This window comes from Salmo salar, chromosome ssa07 (genome assembly GCF_905237065.1).
Source record: "Salmo salar chromosome ssa07, Ssal_v3.1, whole genome shotgun sequence".
NCBI classification, from domain to species: domain Eukaryota; kingdom Metazoa; phylum Chordata; class Actinopteri; order Salmoniformes; family Salmonidae; genus Salmo; species Salmo salar.
In genome coordinates, this window is record NC_059448.1 from 21,329,592 (window position 1) to 21,351,795 (window position 22,204).

The following is a 22,204-nucleotide window of genomic DNA, read 5'->3' on the forward strand; positions in this document are numbered from 1 at the left end:
TTATTTGATCTGTTGAAAAAAAAAACACTCCCATTGAAAAACACGATAGCGTTTTAATAAGAACACTACAGTCTTGAACCAGAGTAAACCCACTCACTCAAACAAACGGTATGGAATGTGGTTTTAACCAATCAGCATTCAGTATTAGACCCACCCGTTGTATAAAGAAGTAATAGAGACCTGTTGATATCATAACAGTATGGCTTCACTAGAGCTCCATGTTACCAATATTACTACTGTACATCACGAACAACCAGGTTTTGTGGTCTTGACATTATGTTTGCGACTTAGCTATGACTTTTTTCTTTGTGTCCAAAAATGGCAGTCAAATGTATTCAACCCTGTAGTGACGACGATACAACAGCTGTAGGACTTGTGCTTCTAGTACAATCCATTGGAAGGCACTTCAGAGTTTGATCTATACTTGATATACCCCCTGATACATGATACGTGCAAAATGGTATGGTATACCTGACTGACATTGATGCAGGGGAACTTTTCAACTGGGGCTTTCCTATGGCAGTGTGTGGGGTTAGGTGCAGGTTCGCACACACACAAACATACACTCTCACTCATACTATACGCTCACTCAAATACATACTCAACATTAAAGAGAGGAGTCCATTTTTGTTTGCCTGTAATAAATTAGTACATCATCCTTCTCCCATATTTTTAATTTCCTGGTTCTTTAAAGTTCCCTAAAAAAACATTCCCCCATAACTTCCAACAAATGAGTAATTTGTACAAAATGAAAACATGCTAATTGCATGATATGATAACGTAGGGTTTTCACAAACAATAAATTCAGCATGTTCTGCCCCATTCATTTTCAACGAGGGCACGCAGAGAAATGTGTGGGGAACTGTGGGAAGGTGAACGGCGAGAACCCTGCTAGTGGACAGGTAGAAGAAAAGAAAAAAACAAGCTCTGCTCTACTTTATGCAAATGTCAAGTGAAGCGTTGTCAAGAGGCGCCGCCTCTAGTCAAAACCCACAGTAAGATAGCTGTAGATATGAGATTTCTGAGGAGCGCTAAGAGTTATTCAGGGGAGCATGCAGGGCAGGCACTGGTTCACTCTCCCCTATCCAGTTAAATGTTCTAGCGACATTCTGTCAACGTTCAAATGACGTTCTCCTGATGTTCTGTCACCATTAAGGTGACCTTAAGGCGTGGTCTTTACTATTCTGGAATGTTCCCTTGACGTTCCGTCAACATTATGGAAGGGTCTTGACCTTGGTGACGATGCTGGCGGCCTGAATGACCCGGTAGCGCTCTCGAAGGTTCCGTCGCCGCACATGCTCGTTGGTGATCTCTAAAACGTTCTCCACGGGGAACCAACCCTTCTGTCCGTCAGAGAGACGGATCCCTTCGTACAAACCTGGAGAGATGGAGGGAACGAGGGAGGAAAAGGAGGTGGAGAATGAAGGCGAAGAAGAGGGATGGGTGAATGCAGGGGGGAGATAGGATGTTTACATATAAATCATGCAAAATAACATTCACAAATCAATCTGCTACAGTATAGAGGTTAAGGTAGGTTAAAGGGTTGAATTAGACATTTCGGGATAACAGAGTTGGGAAAAAGAAGTGGGTTAATTGGATTGGTTATTACAGTGTTATTAGTAAAGACCGGAAAATTTCTAGATTTGTAAAATAAAGTGCTACCCAGTTTCCTAACTAACCACATGACAGGTCATTATTGTCCTGCCAGGTCTTACCCTCGTTGGTCTTGCGCACCACGTTGATGATCTCCGTGGGTTCCAGGGTGAGCTCATCAGCCTGCTGAGCAACGTACTGCTCCACACACTGCACCTGAGGACAGTCTGAGGACAAAGACACAACAGTAAATATCAAGAAACCATACAAATACAAACCACAAAGTGTGTCCATGTACTTACAATAAGGCAAACGGAGACTAATTGGGTGTGTGGATGGTTGAATTTGGCAACTAGCTCAGTCACTAATGGCTTCCTAACTACGGCTAGCTAACCCAGTCACTCACCCCAGTCATCATAGATGACCTCCTCCTGATCTCCATCATGGTTACCAGGGTTAGGGAACGCTGCTATCCACCTGTGCAGGTCAGACCTGTGCAGGTCAGGTGGAAAGAAATGCGAGAAGGAGAAAGACAATGGACTTGTGAAACAGACCATAGAGTGTGAATAGACTTGTGTATTTGTAAAGGATGTCACGCTGCTCGCTTAGCGAGTACCACTTCCTCCTGATTCGACTCACACAGAGGCTCGAACCTAGTACCTCTGCTTTGTTAGCACACGTGACCACCCTCCCGAAGCGCTTTACCAGTAGGCGTCACCGAAAAGTTAACTATTCGATGGTGCAAGTGGGGAAACTTCAGGCTGAGGAGTAAGTTTCACACATCCCCATGTGCTCCATATCACACAGTGTTCTACTCACTGTGAGGGGGCCTTCATCAGCCTCTCCATCATGCGTCCCTGGTGGTTCTCCAGTAGAGTCAGACAGAAACAGTGTTCATAGCTAGGGCTCAGGGCCTGGTCCTCTCTTATTGGCTGAACCTGGACCAGGGAACGGTGGGCGTGGTCCATCACCACGAAACGCTCCGAACTAATGGATATAAGAGGAGGAACCAATCACATTGAAGGGCTGGGACAGTAAGATGAGTCATAGACTGTATGAGTGCAGAACATGTGAATGTAGAGCCACCCTCTCTCTATATTCTAGCATGACATGTGTTATACATTACTTGTGAAGCATTTATAAAAGGCCTTATGAAGGTTTTGTGAAGGCTTCATAAAGCCTTATGAACAGCATAAGGGGGACTCACCCCTTCTTGGTGGCGATGATGAGCAGGTCGTTGAAGAGGAAGAGGTAGACAGGGGTGAACTTGGGACGCAGGTTGAAGAGGGTGCCCCCTTTGGCCATCTCCTGTACCTCCCCACGCTTCTCCAGGAAACGGGTTTGGGAGATGATGGGGATAGCCTGATAGAGAGGCGGGGAAGGTTAGAGGGAGAGAAACATAGGGGGAGGAAGAGAGAGAGAAGAGAGGAGAAATGTATACGAATCAAGCAGAAAGGGATAGGCTCATATTGTATTTGGGTGGTCTAATAACTAAATGACTGACTGACTGATTCATTAATTACCTTGAGCTTGTCAAACTCCAGCGTCTTGGAGAGGTGGATCAGCTCCTCCACCTGTTTCATCTTCCCCACTTGGGTGTTGCACTCCTCTATGATCTGAGAGAGGAAGAGCGAAAGGGAAAAAAAGAGAAATTGTATGAGACAAAGAACAAGAGACTGAATGAAAACAGTAGATCAGAGACACCTTGGCTGCCCCTTCACTTTTCCTCTCAGACAGACAAGAGAAATAATCCTCATAGCCCTTCTCTAATTTCATGAAAATCCCCATTCCTGGCTATCACAAGTGTATCAAATTCTTCTCTTTTTCAAGAGGATCCCTCCCTTCTTGAATAACACTAGCTAGCACAGCAGCGACCGGCAGCCCACATAACACATACTGTAACATCCCCTTGAACCATATGTTTCTTAGAGCATGGTTATTTTGCAAACAACATTCACACCATGTTCTGGGAATGGTGCAGGATACCCAGCTAGCACATAACGTTCTGAGAACCATATGTTTCATAGGTGGGAATTTCAGTACTTCAGCATAACATTTTCAACAAGTCTCATGGTTCTAAATAAAGTAATGTCCTCAGAACGTTAAGAAACAAAGTTCTTCTGTGGGAATGTCAGTACTTCAGCATAACGTTTCCCTCATGGTTCTATTTAAAGTCGTGTTCTCAGAACATTAAGAAAACTTTCCATAAAAAATAGAAGAAAATATTAGCATCATTCAAAAACATTCTAAGAATGTTATTTGAAAACATATACATTCTGTTCTCAGCATCAACAAAACTCTCTCTATCCTTGATCTTGTTTAACTGTGTTAATGAATGCTTGTTTCCTTTGAAATGGGGTTTGTTTGAATAGACTTAAATGAACAGCTTTGTATGAATAAAAATGAAAAAGGAACGCTTCCTCCATCCTGGTTGGCACAGTGTACCAATTCCATGGATAGTGGACAGAAGATCATAGGTTTGAATCTCACTGACGCCGTGCCAGTGTAAAACCAAAAATAAACGTGTTAGCATGATTCATTCCTAAGCAAATTAATTTCCATGTGTCCTATCTGTGCTTGGAGTTCAAAACAGTTAACCCAAACTAGGCTAGCAGTGTTATTAAAAGTATTATTCTCAGAACATTATTAAAACCTTCCAGGAAAACTTTCAGGGAACCATAGTAAAATGTTCTCAGAACCTCCCTGCAACCTAAAAATGTAAGTTCCCAGAACAGGCTAAATTTTCACCTCCGTTCTCAGAACGTTTAAAAAAACATTCTGTTTTACCAGTCAGGAAATGTATGACTTTGTTCCCAGAACCAATGGGACAACTTCCAAGGAACCAAATATGCTAGCTGGGAGTCCTCATCTCTTATCTGTCTCTTCTGCACTTTGTCAGATTGTCATTGGCTGCAGTGACACTCTGAGTCACTCTCTCTGTCCTCTCACAATAGGATATCCTCTATCCCACACAATAGACCAGGGGACTGACGCCATTGTTCCATATTCCAGAACAGTGTGGAACAGTGCTTTAGAATGGAACAATCGGAATGTCTGTGGGCAGGCAGACGGCTGGTTGGAAACAGGAGAGGTGTGTTACCTTGGAAACAGAGTCCAGGGCCTTGGAAGCGGTCTGTTCCTCTGTAGTCTGCTCCTTTGTTCTTTTCAGGATGTTCTGATGAACAAAAGCAACAATAAGCCATGTTACACAATACAAACAAACGATGATCTGGATTCAAGGCAAAAAAATCTAATAGTCATATGGTTTCATGCTTTTCATTGTGATAGAAAACACTTTGTAGTCCACTTCACAGTGGCCCACAAAAACAGTTCCCATGATACCGCTTACCTCGATGAGCATCTTAATGCGTGTGATTCGTTGGAAGGGCAGCAGCAAGAAGGACATGAATGGCAGCCGCTGGCACTGAGGAGACTCCTGCAGACGGGTGATGACCGTGGCAAACGCCACATTGGTTTTCCTGTGGAGACACCCATTATTCAGTGTCCCATCTTTCACTAGTTTGCTGGGTAAATGATCAGACCAAGATGCCTCTGTCAACATTCCCAAAATCAGGAAATCCGGGAATTCTCTGATCTGGATTTCTGGAACATCTGGGAATTTGGGGGAAATGACCAGGATTTTGCAACCCTACCTCTGAGGTCTAGCAATAGACCCATACTTACATGAGGGATGTGTAGGTCTTCTCTTGGTAGATCTGGTTGCGGACGTAGTCGATGTAGGCCGGGAAATTGTGCTGTGCGTGGTAGTGGATGATGTCACAGATGTCGGAGAACACCAGACCTTCATCCATACGGTCCTCCAGGTCCTTCAAAAATCTAATGGGGGGGGTCGAAAGGGCAAAGGTTATGGTTCATTAAAAAGGTCCAATGCAGCCGTTTCTTTTCATATCAATATTACATCATTTCTGGGTAACAACTATGTACCTTACTGTATTAGATTTCCATTAAAATGGGCAACAACAAAAAAATTAAACAAAGAATTTTGCTAGGGGGTTGTCTTAGTGGGGAGGGGGAAACTAAAAACTAGCTGTTATTGGCAGAGAGGTTTGGAACTATTTTGTTATTGGTCTATTAACCAATTTATCACATGGTGATATCACCATGGAAAGCCGAAACTCATGCCCATGCAAACTTGCCGATTAGAAGGTCTTGTGTAGATTGCATTTTTAACCAGCAACTATCAGGAAATAACTCGAGCATGGTTTCCATCCAATTGATGACAGATTTTCATGTGAATATTCTAAAATCCGCATAAAAACTATATGCCACCAGAGATGCGTTTCCATCAAATTCACTTGTTGCGTGATGACTTACTGCACATACAAATTACTTTTACGGTTAAGTTCCCATGTACCGGATAAAAAAAATACTAGTTAATTGGGCCTTCATTGCATATTCAACTCTAATGATGGTTTTGTCACAAAAATGTTGCGTTATATAGCTAATGTGCCCACGATGGTATTGACACGTGTGCCTTAGCCAAAAGCTTGCAGATGCAGTGCTGGTATAGCCTAGATGATGAGATTATTATGGATAAAAGAGCAAGATTATTTGCCAAACGGCAGCCAAGCATCGATCATCATGTCACCAGAATACGCACGTGTTGTTGGCATAGCAGCCATTTATTTGTCGGCTGGTCTTCTAGAATGTATATGCGCCAAAAGGAATTAAAAATGTATTCTAAAGATAAGGGCCACCTGTTAGTGAGTGGCTGCAATTGCCAAATGTAGTTTTCAATCAATAAAATTGACGTAGTGAAAGTCAGAATCAAGGGGGTTGAGTAATATATTCACAAAATGTCTCCATAGATAATATGTTTAATGTGATTAGACTGGCAATTTGTCTTTCAAGGTCATGCAAGATCATACAACAAAATGAAAACACACAAACATTTGATCCCCCCTTCCTTCTCTTTGGCATAAACTAAGCTACATAGTGATGGATTTCTACAAAAGCAACACCCAGGGGTGGCAACGCCCAGGGGTGATGGTTGATACTGAACACAAGACTGCTTGTGTTCAGTATGAACATTGTGCACGGGCTGCATAGGAGCCACTATGCTACTACGCAAAGGACCAAAAGGGGGGCGTTACACTCTCTACAGGTGTAAATGTGGGGTAAAACACAGCCTCCTTGTTTCATGTCACGTCAAGGATAAAGCAGTGGCCTGTGGCTGTGGTGGTCACTGTTGTGCTGAGGTAGGGTCTGCACTCTGCACACATTATAGCTTTCCTACAACCAGGATTGTTCTGATCTAACATGATCAATTGCCCTGATCTAATGGGATCAAGTGGATCCATTCGGACATGATTGATTTCTTGTTTCTGATTATTTGTGTACTTGTTTGACATTCTACTGCACTGTTAGGAGCTTTGTGCGGCACCGGCTATAACATCTGTATGATAAACCAATAAACTTTTATTTGATTTGTCATGATCTAACGGTATTAATTGTTCAGATCTAACGGTATAAATCTATCAATCTGTATCAGATGCTATTCCTTATTTCCTTCCTTCCTCTGACTCCCAACTGTTAGCTGAGTGTCCCTTTACTCCTCTCTCTCCCTCTTACCTCTCGCTGACCTCCCGGACTCGCAGGACATTGGAGAAGAGGGTCTTCCTGTCCCGGATGATCAGCGCTTCGTCCAGATCCCGGGAATCCAGGAAGTGTTCTGTGAGAACTCTTAGGGAACGCAGGTACGACGCTTCCGATGTCAACACCTCAAACATACTCTGGGGGAAGAGAGGGAATGGTATGGTGAATTCATACATTTTATTCATACATTCAAACCATAATTTCCTACTGATGATTCTATAAAAAAACAGAATCTTCGAAAACCTGAACACTTGCTCTTCCCTCACTAGGGGATTCCATCTTAATACATGACAACGTCCATTCAACTCTTCCTTTCTCTTTTACTGCTGAATTGCCTCTCCCTACCCCGTCTCCTCTTTCCCTCTCTTCCTCACCTCCTGATACTTGCACTGTTCAGGGCTGAGGGTCTCCAGCACCCCACTGTCCCGTACTCCTGGTATGTCCTGCCACAGGGTGCTCTGGCCCGGGGTGGGCAATGGAATAGTACCACTGCCCACCGCCCCCACTCCACCCGAACCCATGCCCACGCCACCACGGCGGGTGGTCCAGTCCATGTGGTAGTCGGCGCTAGTCTTGCTGATGTTGCGGCACACCGTCTGGCGCCGGATCTCCTTGGTGATGACAGTGGCGCGGTACGTCTGGTACAGAGGCTCTAAGGGGGTCACAGAGGGGTCAAAGGGCAAACAATCTCTTAATACAACTAGATTAGGTATTAATATGTGGGGTATTACTCTATGGGTGACCCTCAAACAATGATGACATACCAAACATTTTCTGTTTATTTTACACCTACATTTGCATGTCACCTGTCACCTGATTCCGCAGTGTCTGATATTTTGGGTGTGTTATGCTTGTGTCAGGTAACCTTACTATCCTGCAGTCTGGACTCCCAGTCAATATAGGATCCTCTCCTGGTAACCTTACCGTCCTACAGTCTGGACTCCCAGTCAATATAGGATCCTCTCCTGGTAACCTTACCGTCCTACAGTCTGGACTCCCAGTCAATATAGGATCCTCTCCTGGTAACCTTACCGTCCTACAGTCTGGACTCCCAGTCAATATTGGATCTTCTCCTGGTAACCTTACCGTCCTACAGTCTGGACTCCCAGTCAATATAGGATCCTCTCCTGGTAACCTTACCGTCCTGCAGTCTGGACTCCCAGTCAATATAGGATCCTCTCCTGGTAACCTTACCGTCCTACAGTCTGGTCTCCTAGTCAATATTGGATCTTCTCCTGGTAACCTTACCGTCCTACAGTCTGGACTCCCAGTCAATATAGGATCCTCTCCTGGTAACCTTACCGTCCTACAGTCTGGACTCCCAGTCAATATAGGATCTTCTCCTGGTAACCTTACCGTCCTGCAGTCTGGACTCCCAGTCAATATAGGATCCTCTCCTGGGTGGGGCTACAGGCATACTGGGACAGGAAAGAAGGGCAGGGTGTTAGATAACTGACTAAGCTGGGAAAGTGTTAATTAGTGAAACATAGGCCCGGTTCTAACCCTTTGGAGGCAAAAGAAACGCACACCTTTTTAGGCGAGGTGCTGGCTATCGGAACACGTGAAAAAGAAAAGGAGAGCTGCACACTCTAGGAGCTCAGATGCAATAATTTAATAACAATGTTTCTCATCAGCGTATAATGACAAATACTGCGGGTCACTCGTTTATATAGTTTGAAAGGACACAGGTGTCTGTAATCATGGCCGGCTGTGGCTTGATTTAATTGGTTGATTTACAGATATCAATAGAACATCTAAAAAAGCATGAATGGAGAATATATGATCATAGATACAACTTGGCTACATGCATCCTTCTTCCTTTCCTTCCTTCCTTCCTGAGGTAATCACTGATATGTGATTGGATAAGTGATACCCTATCACCTTCATTGATCCAACCCACACTGATCTGTGGTAACTTACAGGAAGGGAGGAAGGAAGATTTTCAACAGGGCCAAAACAAAGACATATGAGATGAGAGTAGAAGAGGAAAGATGGACATCAACAGAAGAGAGATAAGAGCTTACCAGTCTTCCTCTGTGTCCTCCTTCTCTCCTTTAGTGCGTCCATCCTCCTCTTGTTCTAAAGGGAAACACAAAAGAATGAACAATATACCCTTCCTTTTATATTGTATATATCTGACGTCTCACTAGAAAAGATGCTAGAAAACAGGTTTATTGCATGTTTACTTTTATACCAACCTTTTATAGCTTGGTTGATGGAATGGCCGGAGATGTTACTGAGTCTCCTGTCGTCCCTGCCCGTCTTGGAGGGCTGAGGTGGGGGGACTCTGTGGGGCAGCAGGGGGCTGGTAGGGGGTGGAGGGGCCACCCGGTGGGGTACTATGGGGCTGGAGGAATGGTTGGGGGATGAGGGGTGCAGGAAGCGCCACTCCTCCGCCGTCGGCTGAGGTAAGGCAATACCCCCCCTGTGAACGGGCGTTAGGTTGTGGCCAGGTGTTTTGGACTTGTCCTGGGAAAGGGGTACCCGAGGTGGGATGGCCGGAGGGGCATCCTCAGTAGTCTGAGTTTGGGATGGGTACGTATCGGACTGGATCGAAGTGTTTTCCTCCGAGTTGCTGGAGGACAGTTTTGACCAACGGACCGGTTTCTGAATGTCCAGTTCTTGACAGATCTTTCTGGGTGTTGGCTCCACCATTAGTAGAGTAGCTTCATATATAGAGTCCTCCTCCTCTATGGAGGCATTCAAATGGCTTGGGGGAGATTGGGTTCTTTTAGGGGGGATGGGGGGTGACTGGGAGCGTTTTAGGGCCAAGGAGGCCAGAATGACCTGGGATCCTGGGTCTGACCTTCTCCGGTTCCCTTTAGCTATCATCACATCCAGAACCTGGTTAAACTTTGCCTTCTTGAATCTCTGCCCCGCTCGTTCCTCACTCAACAAACTGCTCCTCCCCTCCTCCTCCTCATCCCCTGCTTCGCTCTCCCCCTCCTTTCCTCTCTCCTCCTCCTCTGTTTCCTCTTCCAGAACAATCTCCTCCTCCTCTTCTTCCTCGTTGATGGGAACCCATATCAGCATCATGCCGGGCCGGTGGAGGTGGCACACACAACTGCAGTCCTGGTCGCAGCATGGGCTAAAGGGCATGCCTGAACCGTGCTCCGGCTCAACTTCCACTCCTCCAATCAGCTGAAGCTCTACCTCTTTTCCGTCAGGTGCTGGGGGAGAGGGAGGGACACAGAGTTAGATGGTTTGGGAGGCCATAACATATCACTAACATAACCCATCCCTTTTTACATCCACTGCCCCCTTTTTGCTTATATGTTTGCAGTAACAGGAAATGAATAAAGCATCAGAAAGACACGTTTTTTGTTTTGTTTGGCTTTTATGTTACCAAGAACTTTGGGATTACTTACTCCATTCCAGGCCTGTATTGACCCTTGAACCTTGGCAGACTTAGACCCTCTATGGAGTTCACTGATCATTGTGGTTGCTTCCTGTCTAGTCTGGTCCTGTGATAACAGGACATATCACTTTCACTGTGTGTGTGTGTGTGTGTCTTTCTGTGTCCTGATTGACCTCAGTTTTCTAAGGAAAGGTAAACATTAAGCCTTAGGCATTAAAGACAAACTGGACTGTCCAGTCAGCACAAGTGCTATGCAAATAGAGGAAGTCTCCAGTGCCTTGACAGTAAAGATTGATGAGGTAAAAGCTGTCTGATGTGCATGCCATAAAATATTTATGGAAATGGAATGAACATCAGTCAAATCATGTGTGCATGAGCGTGTGTGTGTGTGTGTGTGTGTGTGTGTGTGTGTGTGTGTGTGAGAGAGAGAGAGCTTGCGTGTTTGCAAGCGAGAGAGAAACTTCACTGTTTTAGCCAAATTAACATGCAACCTTCCTATTTTGATAATACTTTCAATAGTTGCTCCTACTTTCATGATTCGTTTTTTGCTTTGTCACATAAACTTGGAAGTATTCTTAAGTTGTTTAGCCTGATGAGCGTTTAATACTAACAAGAAACAGGCAAAAATATTTATTTGTGTTTATCTATTTTGATATTTGTTTGTTCTTTTCTGCAGTCAGAAATGCTACTAGTTCCTGTTCCTTGTTTTTCTTGCAGTTTTGGACAGGAACCCTCTCGCTTTCTCTCAGACAGCTCTCATTTCAGCTCTCCCCCTCTTTCTTTCTCTACCACTCTTCTAGATTTCTACTCAGCCTCTTCCTCTCTTTGCCATTCACTCACACACATACATGCACGCACAAGCACACGGACGGACGGACGGACGGACGGACGGACAGACTCCTGCATGGGATATGTTTATTTATTTTTTCCTTTACTTAACCAGGTTAGTCTCATTGACGAGGTAGAAGCTGTCTGATGAGCATGCCATAAAATGCTCATCAATCGTGATCTGAGTTACTCCACCTCAAGAATTCCATTTGGAAAATTGCTCGGCAATTTGGAGCTCCTTAAACTTGACCCCAAAAAAACATCTGGGTCAGATGGTTGCTGCCCCTATCATCGCCAAGCCCATCTCTGCTCTTTTTAACCTGTCTCTCCTCTCTGGGGAAGTTCCCATTGCTTGGAAGGCAGCTACGTGCGTCCTTTAGTTAAAGGGGGAGATCAAGCTGATCCTAACTGCTATAGGCCAATTTCTATCTTTCCCTGTTCATCAAAAGTGTTGGAAAAACTTGTCAATCAACTGACTGGCTTTCTTGATGTCTATAGTATTCTCTCTGGTACGCAATCTGGTTTCCGGTCAGGTTGTGAATGTGTCACTACAACCTTAAAAGGTCCTAAATGATGTCACCATTGCCCTTGATTCTAAGCAATGTTGTGCTGCTATTTTTTATTGACTTGACCAAAGCTTTGGTAGACCATTCCATTCTTGTGGGCTGGTTAAGGAGTATTGATGTCTCTGAGGGGTCTTTGGCCTGGTTTGCTAACTACCTCCCTCAAAGAGTGCAGTGTATAAAGTCAGAACATCTGCGGTCTCAGCCACTGCCTGTCACCAAGGGAGTACCCCAAGGCTCGATCGTAGGTCCCTCACTCTCCTCAATTTACATCAACAACATAGCTCAAGCAGTAGGAAGCTCTCTCATCCATTTATATATATTTTTTTTCTTTACTTTTTACCCCTTTTTCCTCCCCAATTTTGTGGTATCCAATCGGTAGTTACAGTCTTGTCTCATCGCTGCAACTCCCATATGGACTTGGGAGAGGCGAAGGTCGAGAGCCATGCATCCTCCAAAATACGACCCAACCAAGCCGCACTGCTTCTTGACACAATGCCCGCTTAACCCGGAAGCCATCCACACCAATGTGTCGGAGGAAACACAGTACACCTGGTGACCGTGTCAGCGTGCATGTGCCCGGCCCGCCACAGGAGTCGCTAGAGCGCGATGGGACAACGACATACGTGCCGGCCAAACCCTCCCTTAACCTGGATGACGGTGGGCCAATTGTGCACCACCCCATGGGTCTCCCAGTTGCGGCCGGCTACAACAGAGCCTGGACTCGAACCAGGATCTCTAGTGGCACAGCTAGACCACTGCACCACTCGGGAGGCCCCTATCACCCATTTATATGCAGATGATACATTATTATACTCAGCTGGCCCCTCCCCGGATTTAATGTTAAACGCTCTACAACAAAGCTTTTTTAGTGTCCAACAAGCTTTCTCTGCCCTTAACCTTGTTCTGAACACCTCCAAAACAAAGGTCATGTGGTTTGGTAAGAAGAATGTGTGATTACTACCTCTGAGGGTTTGATTACTACCTCTGAGGGTTTAGAGCTTAAGGTAGTCACCTCATACAAGTACTTGGGAGTATGGCTAGATGGTACACCGTCCTTCTCTCAGCACATATCAAAGCTGCAGGCTAAGGTTAAATCTAGACTTGGTTTCATCTATCGTAATCACTCCTCTTTCACCCCAGCTGCCAAACTAACCCTGAATCAGATGACTATCCTACCCATGCTAGACTACGGAGACGTAATTTATAGATCGGCAGGTAAGGGTGCTCTCGAGCGGCTAGATGTTCTTTACCATTCGGCCATCAGATTTGCCACCAATGTTCCTTATAGGACACAACACTGCACTCTATACTACTGTGTAAAACTGGTCATCTCTGTACACTATACCCGTCGCAATTTTGAAAATGGCACAGACAGAGAGGACTGCCGTGCTTCTGCTTTGAGAGACTAGTCAAGGATCATATCAGTCAAGGATCATATCACCTCTACCTTATCTGACACCCTAGACCCACTTCAATTTGCTTACCGCCCCAATAGATCCACAGACAATGCAATCGCCATCGCACTGCCCCATCCCATCAGTACAAGAGGAATACCTATGTAAGAATGCTGTTCATTGACTATAGTTCAGCATTCAACACCATAGTACCCTCCAAGCTCATCATTAAGCTTGTGTTCTTGGGTCTAAACCCCGCCCTGTGCAACTGGGTCCTGGACTTCCTGACGGGCCGCCCCCCAGGTGGTGTAGGTAGGAAAAAACACCTCCACTCCGCTGATACTCAACACTGGGGCCCCACAAGGATGCGTGCTCAGCCTCCTCCAATACTCCTTGTTAACCCATGACTGCATGGCCTCGCACGCCTCCAACCACCCTATCCACATCGACAGGACCGCAGTGGAGAAGGTAGAAAGCTTCAAGTTCCTCGACGTACACATCACTGACAAACTGAAATGGTCCACCCACACTGACAGAGTGATAAAGAAGGAGCAACAGCACCTCTTCAACCTCAGGAGGCTGAAGAAATTTGGCTTGGGACCTAAAACCCTCAAACTTTTACAGATGCACAATTGGGAGCATCCTGTCGGGCTGTATCACCTTCTGGTACGGCAACTGCATCGCCCACAACTGCAGGGCTCTCCAGAGGGTGGTGCAGTCTGCCCAACGCAACACCGGCGGCAAACTACCTGCCCTCCAGGACACCTACAGAACCCAATGTCACAGGAAGTCCAAAAAGATAATTGAGGACAACAACCACCCGAGCCTCTGCCTGTTCACCCCGCTATCATCCAGAAAGCGAGGTCAGTACAGGCACATCAAAGCTGGGACAGAGAGACTGATATATACTGTATTCTATCCTATTCAACTGTAACTATGTCTATGTCGCTCTGACGTTGCTCACCCAATATTTATATATTCTTCATTCCTTTACTTTAGATTTGTGTGTATTTTTGTGAAATTGTTAGATATTACTGCACTGTTGGAGCAAGAAACACAAGCATTTCGCTACACCCGCAATAACATCTGCTAAACACGTGTATGTGACAAATAAAATTTGATTTGGATTTGAAGACCCACTGGTTGATGCTTATTTATAAAACCTTCTTAGGCCTCACTCCCCCCTATCTGAGATACCTACTGCAGCCCTCATCCTGCCAATCACATTCTGTTAAAGGTCCCCAAAGCACACACACATCCCTGGGTCGCGCCTCTTTTTAGTTTGCTGCAGCTAGCGACTGGAACGAGCTGCAAAAAACACTCAAACTGGACCGTTTTATCTCCATCTCTTCATTCAAAGACTCAATAATGGACATGCTTACTGACAGCTGTGGCTGCTTCGTGTGATGCATTATTGTCTCTACCTTATGGCCCTTTGTGCTGTTGTCTGTGCCCATTAATGTTTGTACCATGTTTTGTGCTGCTACCATGTTGTGCTGCTGCCATGTTGTGTTGCTACCATGCTGTTTTCATGTGTTTCTGCCATGCTATGTTGTCGTCTAAGGTCTCTCTTGTCGTGATGTGTGTTTTGTCCTATATTTTTATTTTATTTTTAATCCCAGCCCCCGTCCCCACAGGAGGCCTTTTGCCTCTTGGTAGGCCGTCATTGTAAATAAGAATTTGTTCTTAACTGACTTTCCTAGTTCAATAAAGGTTAAATAAATATAAAACTAAAAGAAATTGAGATAAAACACAATTCAAGGGAAACCGGTTTACCTACACAGGTGCACTGACAGAACCGGTTCCTGTCTGTTAGGGTAGTTGTTTTGTCTCTAGGTAAAGGGAAAACGTGTCTCCCTCTAGGCCTCAGGAATGAGGCAACACAGCTGAGCACACCTGAGCACAGATTCCACTCACAAAGGAACATACCGCACATACTGCACTCGCATGTGGCATGCATATAGGTGACTTTTGCTGCGTATGGTATCAAACTGGCTAAGAAACATGTAGAGGTACATGAAACATGTCAATGTTTGTAACACTCAAATAACGAACTGTTTTTTTTTCTTAACCTGCCACCCTAGGGCTAGCTTGTTGGGTTGGGCTGGGACTACTGTTAATGCTTCCTGATGATTAGGTCATGTGTTACTGTTGGCAACACTTGATTAACGGGCATCCGTGGGAAAGCTAACCTGTAAAAAGACAGTTAATTTTGTTGCTCTGTCTGCATTGCTTGCCTTGTAGATAGCTAGGCTACATTGCTAATCATAACAAATGATCAGTCCCTATCATAACATAGTTTTTCGAGAGGATATTAACACTGATTCATGAATTGATCAATCGATATACTGACTGTCTGGGTCCAAAATCTGTCTTGCCTACTACTTACTAAAACTACATACTGTGTACGAATCGTACTACATACTATTTAGAATGTACTGTTTAGTAAAAACAAATACAGTAAGCAACAAATATCAGCATACTAGTCTCATCCTACTGAGAATGTGTCATCTAATACACAGTTGTGTTGATTCCCTCCATTCCTTCATTTTGGTACAGAGCATCCCCTCAGCTGATTATCAGCTGTTGTCATGACGACTCTTCCTCAATATTGTGCAGTGAATTCTACTAGATGAAAAGCAGAAATTAGTATGACATCCTGGCATTTAAAGTATAGTACATTTTAAAAATGTCATACTATAAAACAGATTTTCTGCATACCTAAAATGCCTACTATTTAGAACGCAAGTACAGATATTTCAGACACGGCCACTGACTGGTTTCATTAAAAACAAACTCTACCTGATCGACTGACTGGGATGCCAGTCCCCTCCTCTCCTCCAGGGGTGTCCCTCTTGGCCTGGTCGCTCTGCTGCCGCAGGATCCGGCTCCTCTTCATGGGCAGTGGAGGGGCCTGGTCTGGACTCGCAGACTGCTGGATGGAGGCCCGGAATGGTTTGGGCTTGACCGTGGGGGCCCTCCTGGGCCCTCGGGTCCGGAGAGGAGGTTTGATGGTGGTGCCATTGGCAGTTGGTGTAGCATATCGTCTGGTGGTAGGTGTAGTCTCTGGGTGGCTGAACTTGCTCACAATGCTCTTGACTTTACCTCCGGAATTGCTGCCTGTGCTGCCCCTCTCCCCGAGTTGGGAGGGGGTGGAGGGGGATCCGTTGGAGGGAGGGGGTTTCCTAGAGATGGGGGGCCGGGGTTTGGCCTCCGGTTTAGGGGGTAAGGGGGACGTGGGGCGTATGGAAGGTTCCGGGACGGACATATTGGAGAGTGGTCTGTATTTCCGGGAGTATTCCAATCTGAGCCCTGACCTGTCAGGAGGTCAGGCTTTCAGGTCAAAGGTCAGTTTGGGTGTGTCATTTTCACCTGGAGAGGACAAAGACAGAGAGAGAGGGAGACTGAATACAGCAGGTCTGAATGAGGACAGTCTGACAGAGACTAGTTTCACACTACTAGTGTCATTATACTGTTTTATGTTCTCAGGTCTAATATGCGATAATACAACCATTATAAGTATTTAATATGACAGTAATAAAACTTCACACACATCATAAAACACAGCGCATCCATTAGCAATCAAATCCAAATATTTGAAATGAGTTCCCTGAGCTATGATGCTGCATTAAAGATCCCTAAGACAGGAATGGTAACTTTGTCCTGGTGACAGAGAGGACTGGAACTTTGGACTGGAAGGAGGAGACACACCTTCGAAGACATACAGCTAACCACAGATGAGGAACCATGAATCCAGTCAATTCAGGAAGTGCCATGTAAAAATGGATAGCTAACAGTACCTCCTATACATACAGTACAGTGCACTGATCATTTGTCTACAGCATAAACAGAAAATATGAGTTACAGTTAAACACATATTGCAAGCATGCCCCCTAGAATAATAATTACACGGTTTCCAACTAGGAAAACAGGTTACGTAATGAGTTTCCCAACAGGAAGCTCAACAATAACAGAGCAAATCTCCTTAATGCTTTATGCCAGAGTCCATTCACACATTTCAAGCTTGTTAATGAACAACAGCAAAGTAACGGAGAGAGAGAGAGAGAGAGACAGACAGAGAGAAAGGCAGAGAGAGAATTATATTTGGAGGGGAATGAGGAGGGAGATAATGAAAAGATTGGAAACAGGGAAATTACTGTAGCGTTTTAGAATGGATCATGTTGTCAAATCAAAATGTATTCATCACATGCTTTGTAAACAACAGGTATAGACTAACAGTGAAATGTTGACTTACTTACGGGCCCTTCCCAACAATACAGAGAGAAAGAAAATAGAGAAATAATAGAAAAGTAAGACACGTAATAATAGATACACAATGAGTAACGATAACTTGGCTATATACACGGGGTACCAGTACCGAGTCGATGTGCAGGGGAACAAGGTAATTGAGGTAGATATGTGCATATAACTAGGAATAAAGTGACCGATAGTAAACAATAAAAAACAGCATATGTGATAAGTCAAAAAAGTTAGTGCAAAAAGGGTCGATGCAGATCGATAAATAGTCCAGGTAGCTATTTGGTTAACTATTTCGTAGTCTTATGACTTGGGAGTAGAAACTGTTCAGGGTCCTGTTGGTTCCAGACTTGGTGCATCGGTACCGCTTGCTGTGCGGTAGCAGAGAGAACAGTCTATGACTTAGGTGGCTGGAGTCTTTGATACCTCCTAGTATAGAGGTCCTGGATGGCAGGGAGCTCAGCCCCAGTGATGTCCTGGGCCATATGCACTACCCTCTGTATCGCCATGTGGTTGGATGCCAAGCAGTTGCCATACCAAACGGTGATGCAGCCAGTCAAGATGTCCTCAATGGTGCAGCTGTAGAACCTTTTGAGGATCTGAGGGTCCATACCAAATCTTTTCAGCCTCCTGAGGGGGAAAGAGGCATTGTTGTGCCCTCTTCATGACTGTGTTGGTGTGTTTGAACCATGATAGATCCTTAATGATGTGGACACCGAGGAACTTGAAGCTCTCGACCCGCTCCACTACAGCCCTGTCGATGTGAATGGGGGCGTGCTCGGCCCAAAATGTCCTGTAGTCCACGATAGGCTCATTTGTCTTGCTGACTGGGAGAGGTTGTTGTCCTGGCGCCACACTGCCAGGTCTCTTGCCTATAGGCTGTTTCATTGTCGTCATGATCAGGCCTACCACCGTTGTGTCGTTGGCAAACTTGATGATGTTGGAGTTGTGCGCGGCCACGCAGTACTGGGTGAACAGGGAGTACATGAGGGAACGAAGTACGCACCCCTGAGGGGCCACCCGTGTTGAGGGTCAGCATGGCAAATGTGTCGTTGACTACCCTCACCCCCTGGGGGCGTCCCGTCAGGAAGTACAGGATCTGCAGCGGGAGGTGTTCAGTCCCAGTGTCCTTAGCTAAGTGATGAGCTTGGAGGGCACTGTGGTGTTGAACGCCGAGCTGTCGCCAATGAAAAGCATTCGCACATAGGTGTTCCTTTTGAACAAGTGGGAAACTGCAGGTGTGGAGTGCAATAGAGATTGCACCATCTGTGGATCTGTTGGGCCGGTATGTGAATTGGAGTCATGCGCTTTGACCAATAAAAAGATAACACACTGTGAAGACATTACAGTCCCATGCGTCAATGCACTCTGAAGCAATCGTTACCGCACGTGGTAAGTTACAGTAAGAACCCCTTTAGCTCAGCGAGACATGATCAAATGTAACCCTGAAAGAATTTAAGTCATAAGCACAATGTGAATGCTTGCTAAGGGTGTGTGCACCGCAGACATTCTGAACAGATGATCAGGCATCCCATCTGATACTCTGTACGGGCTCGGTACATGACATTCAATACCCTTCATTCGTTACATTCACTCCATTCATACAAAACAGCTGAGGGAAGTATACCTCCTTCTCCAGTTCCCTTCTTTCAAAAAAAAAGGGGAAAAAGTTGATGTCATGAACAAACTATTCATTTCATTGCGAGGTCATTCAAAAATAGACACTAAAACAGCAGGTAGATAGCCACAGCTCTTGCCGTATTAAACCAAAAGAGAGATTAGGTTAGTCACCATACCAATACTCATCCCCCTATACAGCAAGGCTTCTCTATAGGGAGGTTATCGCATCGCTCTCTGTAACTGTAGAAATGAGATCATACATCTGTACAGATTCCAGTGGCACACCTGTATCCATATTTCTGCATGAAGGATTGCCTATGGCACACTTTCACACTTGACTCAAAAAACCCAGAGACTCCTTCAGCACATAACACCAACTTAGACTTGTTAACGACTTTCAACTTGATGTGTCAGTGTGGGTAAATGCTGGTTCCAGTTTTAGCCTCAGGTTTTGATTAACAATGTAAGTTTGGGTGGCTGCTTGTTGATAGTGAACATCCACAAAGAACTGATAGACAATACAGTATGCATTATGTCTCCTTAAGTGTACACCCCTCTGCCTGTCTATGACCAACCATCAGTATGGATAACTATTGTCCACCCTTGCTTATTGACCTGTTTCAGTCAATAGCAGCATTCTTCTGTGTTTCAGGCAGGCAGGCTACATGCTATCATGTCTAGGTCACTAGGCCAGTCTTTCACTCTGTCAAAACGTTCAGAGCCCCAGCGTGCACCGACCCACTCAGTTTTTTAAGATTGATTTTCATTGTGTTATCCATCCAGTTTGGCAGTCCAGCTGACGATCCTAAGTGCTTTAGAAGACCTCCATCCATTAACCACAGGCATGCTGTGTGTGTGTGTGTGTGTGTGTGTTGATGCATGTATATGGCCATCTGCTCTTAAGTGTCACAGGATGGGGGCTTTAGGAAGAGAAATCTAGAGCACTGGACACAGCGTCTTGGGAAGAACTGACAATAGCCATTATAAACAATATCGTCTCTCTGTCTGTTTGTCGGGAAGAGCGGAAAAAGGTGTGTTTTGACAGGAAACACACACACAAACACTGCCTTGTAGTTGCATTTTTACACCCCAAAAAATATTCATATTCATGTTTCAAACCTTTAAGTTTATGAACATATTAAATTAATGAAAAACTGTAAAAGAAAAACATATATACTGTGTTGGACCATGTATGCAATAAAAGCTTGCAATCTGAATTAAAGTGCCACAAATGTAACTACAACATTTGATATGTCAATTGATTTTGTCAAACTACTGTCAAAATCGTAGGCAGCCAGTGAATCAAGTGCATGCTACTCACCAGTAGATTCGCATCCACGTCCGTAAACAATCATCCAACGACAATCCAGTTCATGTAAAATTGTTGCCTTGCCAAAACCCCTGTCAACGATTATAAATCGTCCTCCTCCGATTAAAAAAACAAGTATATTTAATCAGTCGCGGCTACACTAGATTATGCATCAACTCCACTTAGTCCACAAAAATGGGAAATCCATAAAATACAACGTAGTCTAAACATACACCATAATAATAACACAACGAACTATAGTGTTCTCTGAGTATTCTTTATTGTTTCGCTGTAGATCCTAGTATGCGGTTCGGGAGCGATTTCATCATTGCCAGTTCTTTGTTTCCTGCTTGCGTTCGCGTGCGTGGGCCTGCCGGTGTGGGGTTGTGCCCCCCCCCCCGAGATTTCTCCACCCTCTCTTTCCTCTGTCTCCCTCTCATCTCACACAACACAAACTGAACACAACTCGCTCTTTCAATAGAGTAAACATCCTTTCAAAACAACACACTGGTGGAGAGATATTATAATAGAAGTGCTCGAGCAGCACTTTCAGGAATTACTAAATAGCCTAACTCCTTTTAAATAGCCCGACTTTAAAAAAAATAATATTGATCTTCTCTTTCTTTTTGTATGACTATAGGTCTCTTATTGCCATAATTCAGAATTGCATAGACGTAGATGATTTAATGTGTAACGCTTATTCATTTCCTTCCATGCAGGTGCACAAATTGACAGGTGCTCAAGAGGGAGTTCCTTGTGAGAGTCTGTCTCTTGTCCCGCCCCTCGACATTGCCTTTAGCCACGATACATTTTTTGGTTTGTTTACTACTCTCTTCTAGCGACAATTTTTGGAACAATTCAATAATCTGGATTCTGTAGAAACGTTTACACTGTATTTCTGACTATCATATCATACTCATAATAATCTACTGGGTTATAGTCCAGTCTTGGTTATTCTATGATTATTTATTTTTTTAATAGCCATTACATTTGTTATTGTCACACTTTAAAAATTGAAACCATGTTTTCCAAATATTACAGTGCTATTCATTTATGCAGTGTGTGTTTAAAATAAAAGACGGTTTACCATGAATGAGAAGTAGATCCGGTCACTTACGTAGCAATCTGAAAAAGCGCCTTATTTTCAGAACGTGGAGGCAAAGCATCTCTTCATAAAGTGCTGTGGGATTTGTGCATTTTCCTAATCATAAATAATTTGATCACATACATTGTATATGCAATGGATAATTAATGAATGGAGAGAGAAAATGCAATACGTAGCCTAGTACGTATGTAACGCATTTTTTCCATTGCATAGAATAAAATACGTAGTTAGGCAGAGAAGGCTCTATTTAACTAGCGTAGCTACTCCTGCCGCGAGAAGATACTGCGGCTTTTCAGTGGTGAGGGAGTGATGTTTACTTTGGGTTGACGTTGTGTGCGTGAAAGGACAAATCTAAACGGCATTCTTGGGACGTCCCAACTCTGACGTCAACACTTTGAAGTTGCCATTTAAAACGGTTTTACGTTAGGGTTACGGTTCAAGGGGTTATTTAAGCAATAAAGCCCGAGGAGGTGTGGTATATGGCCAATATACTACGGCTAAGGGCTGTTCTTATGCACGATGCAATACAGAGCGCCTGGATACAGACCTTAGCCGTGG

General features: G+C 44.5%; 1 protein-coding gene across 4 annotated transcripts; it reads right to left on the reverse strand.

Annotated features, from left to right (window-relative positions):
- Positions 1 to 33: 33 nt before the first annotated feature.
- Positions 34 to 21,908, reverse strand: LOC106608755 (rho guanine nucleotide exchange factor 15-like). Of its 4 annotated transcripts, none has more exons than XM_014206874.2 (16): positions 21,629 to 21,908; positions 16,158 to 16,727; positions 9,408 to 10,379; positions 9,234 to 9,288; positions 8,566 to 8,627; positions 7,584 to 7,861; positions 7,186 to 7,346; positions 5,278 to 5,430; positions 4,943 to 5,072; positions 4,694 to 4,768; positions 3,117 to 3,209; positions 2,801 to 2,955; positions 2,413 to 2,580; positions 2,000 to 2,085; positions 1,716 to 1,820; positions 34 to 1,378 (listed from the first exon to the last, which is right to left on the reverse strand). In XM_014206874.2, exons 2-16 carry the CDS (start codon positions 16,621 to 16,623, stop codon positions 1,215 to 1,217), a joined length of 3,123 nt encoding a protein of 1,040 aa, XP_014062349.2. In that variant the 5' UTR covers positions 16,624 to 16,727; positions 21,629 to 21,908; the 3' UTR covers positions 34 to 1,214. The 4 variants fall into 4 exon arrangements, with proteins under 4 accessions (XP_014062349.2, XP_014062347.2, XP_045577674.1 ...); XM_014206872.2 differs by lacking the exon at positions 21,629 to 21,908 and adding an exon at positions 20,554 to 21,209; XM_045721718.1 differs by lacking the exon at positions 21,629 to 21,908 and adding an exon at positions 17,067 to 17,623.
- Positions 21,909 to 22,204: the final 296 nt, after the last annotated feature.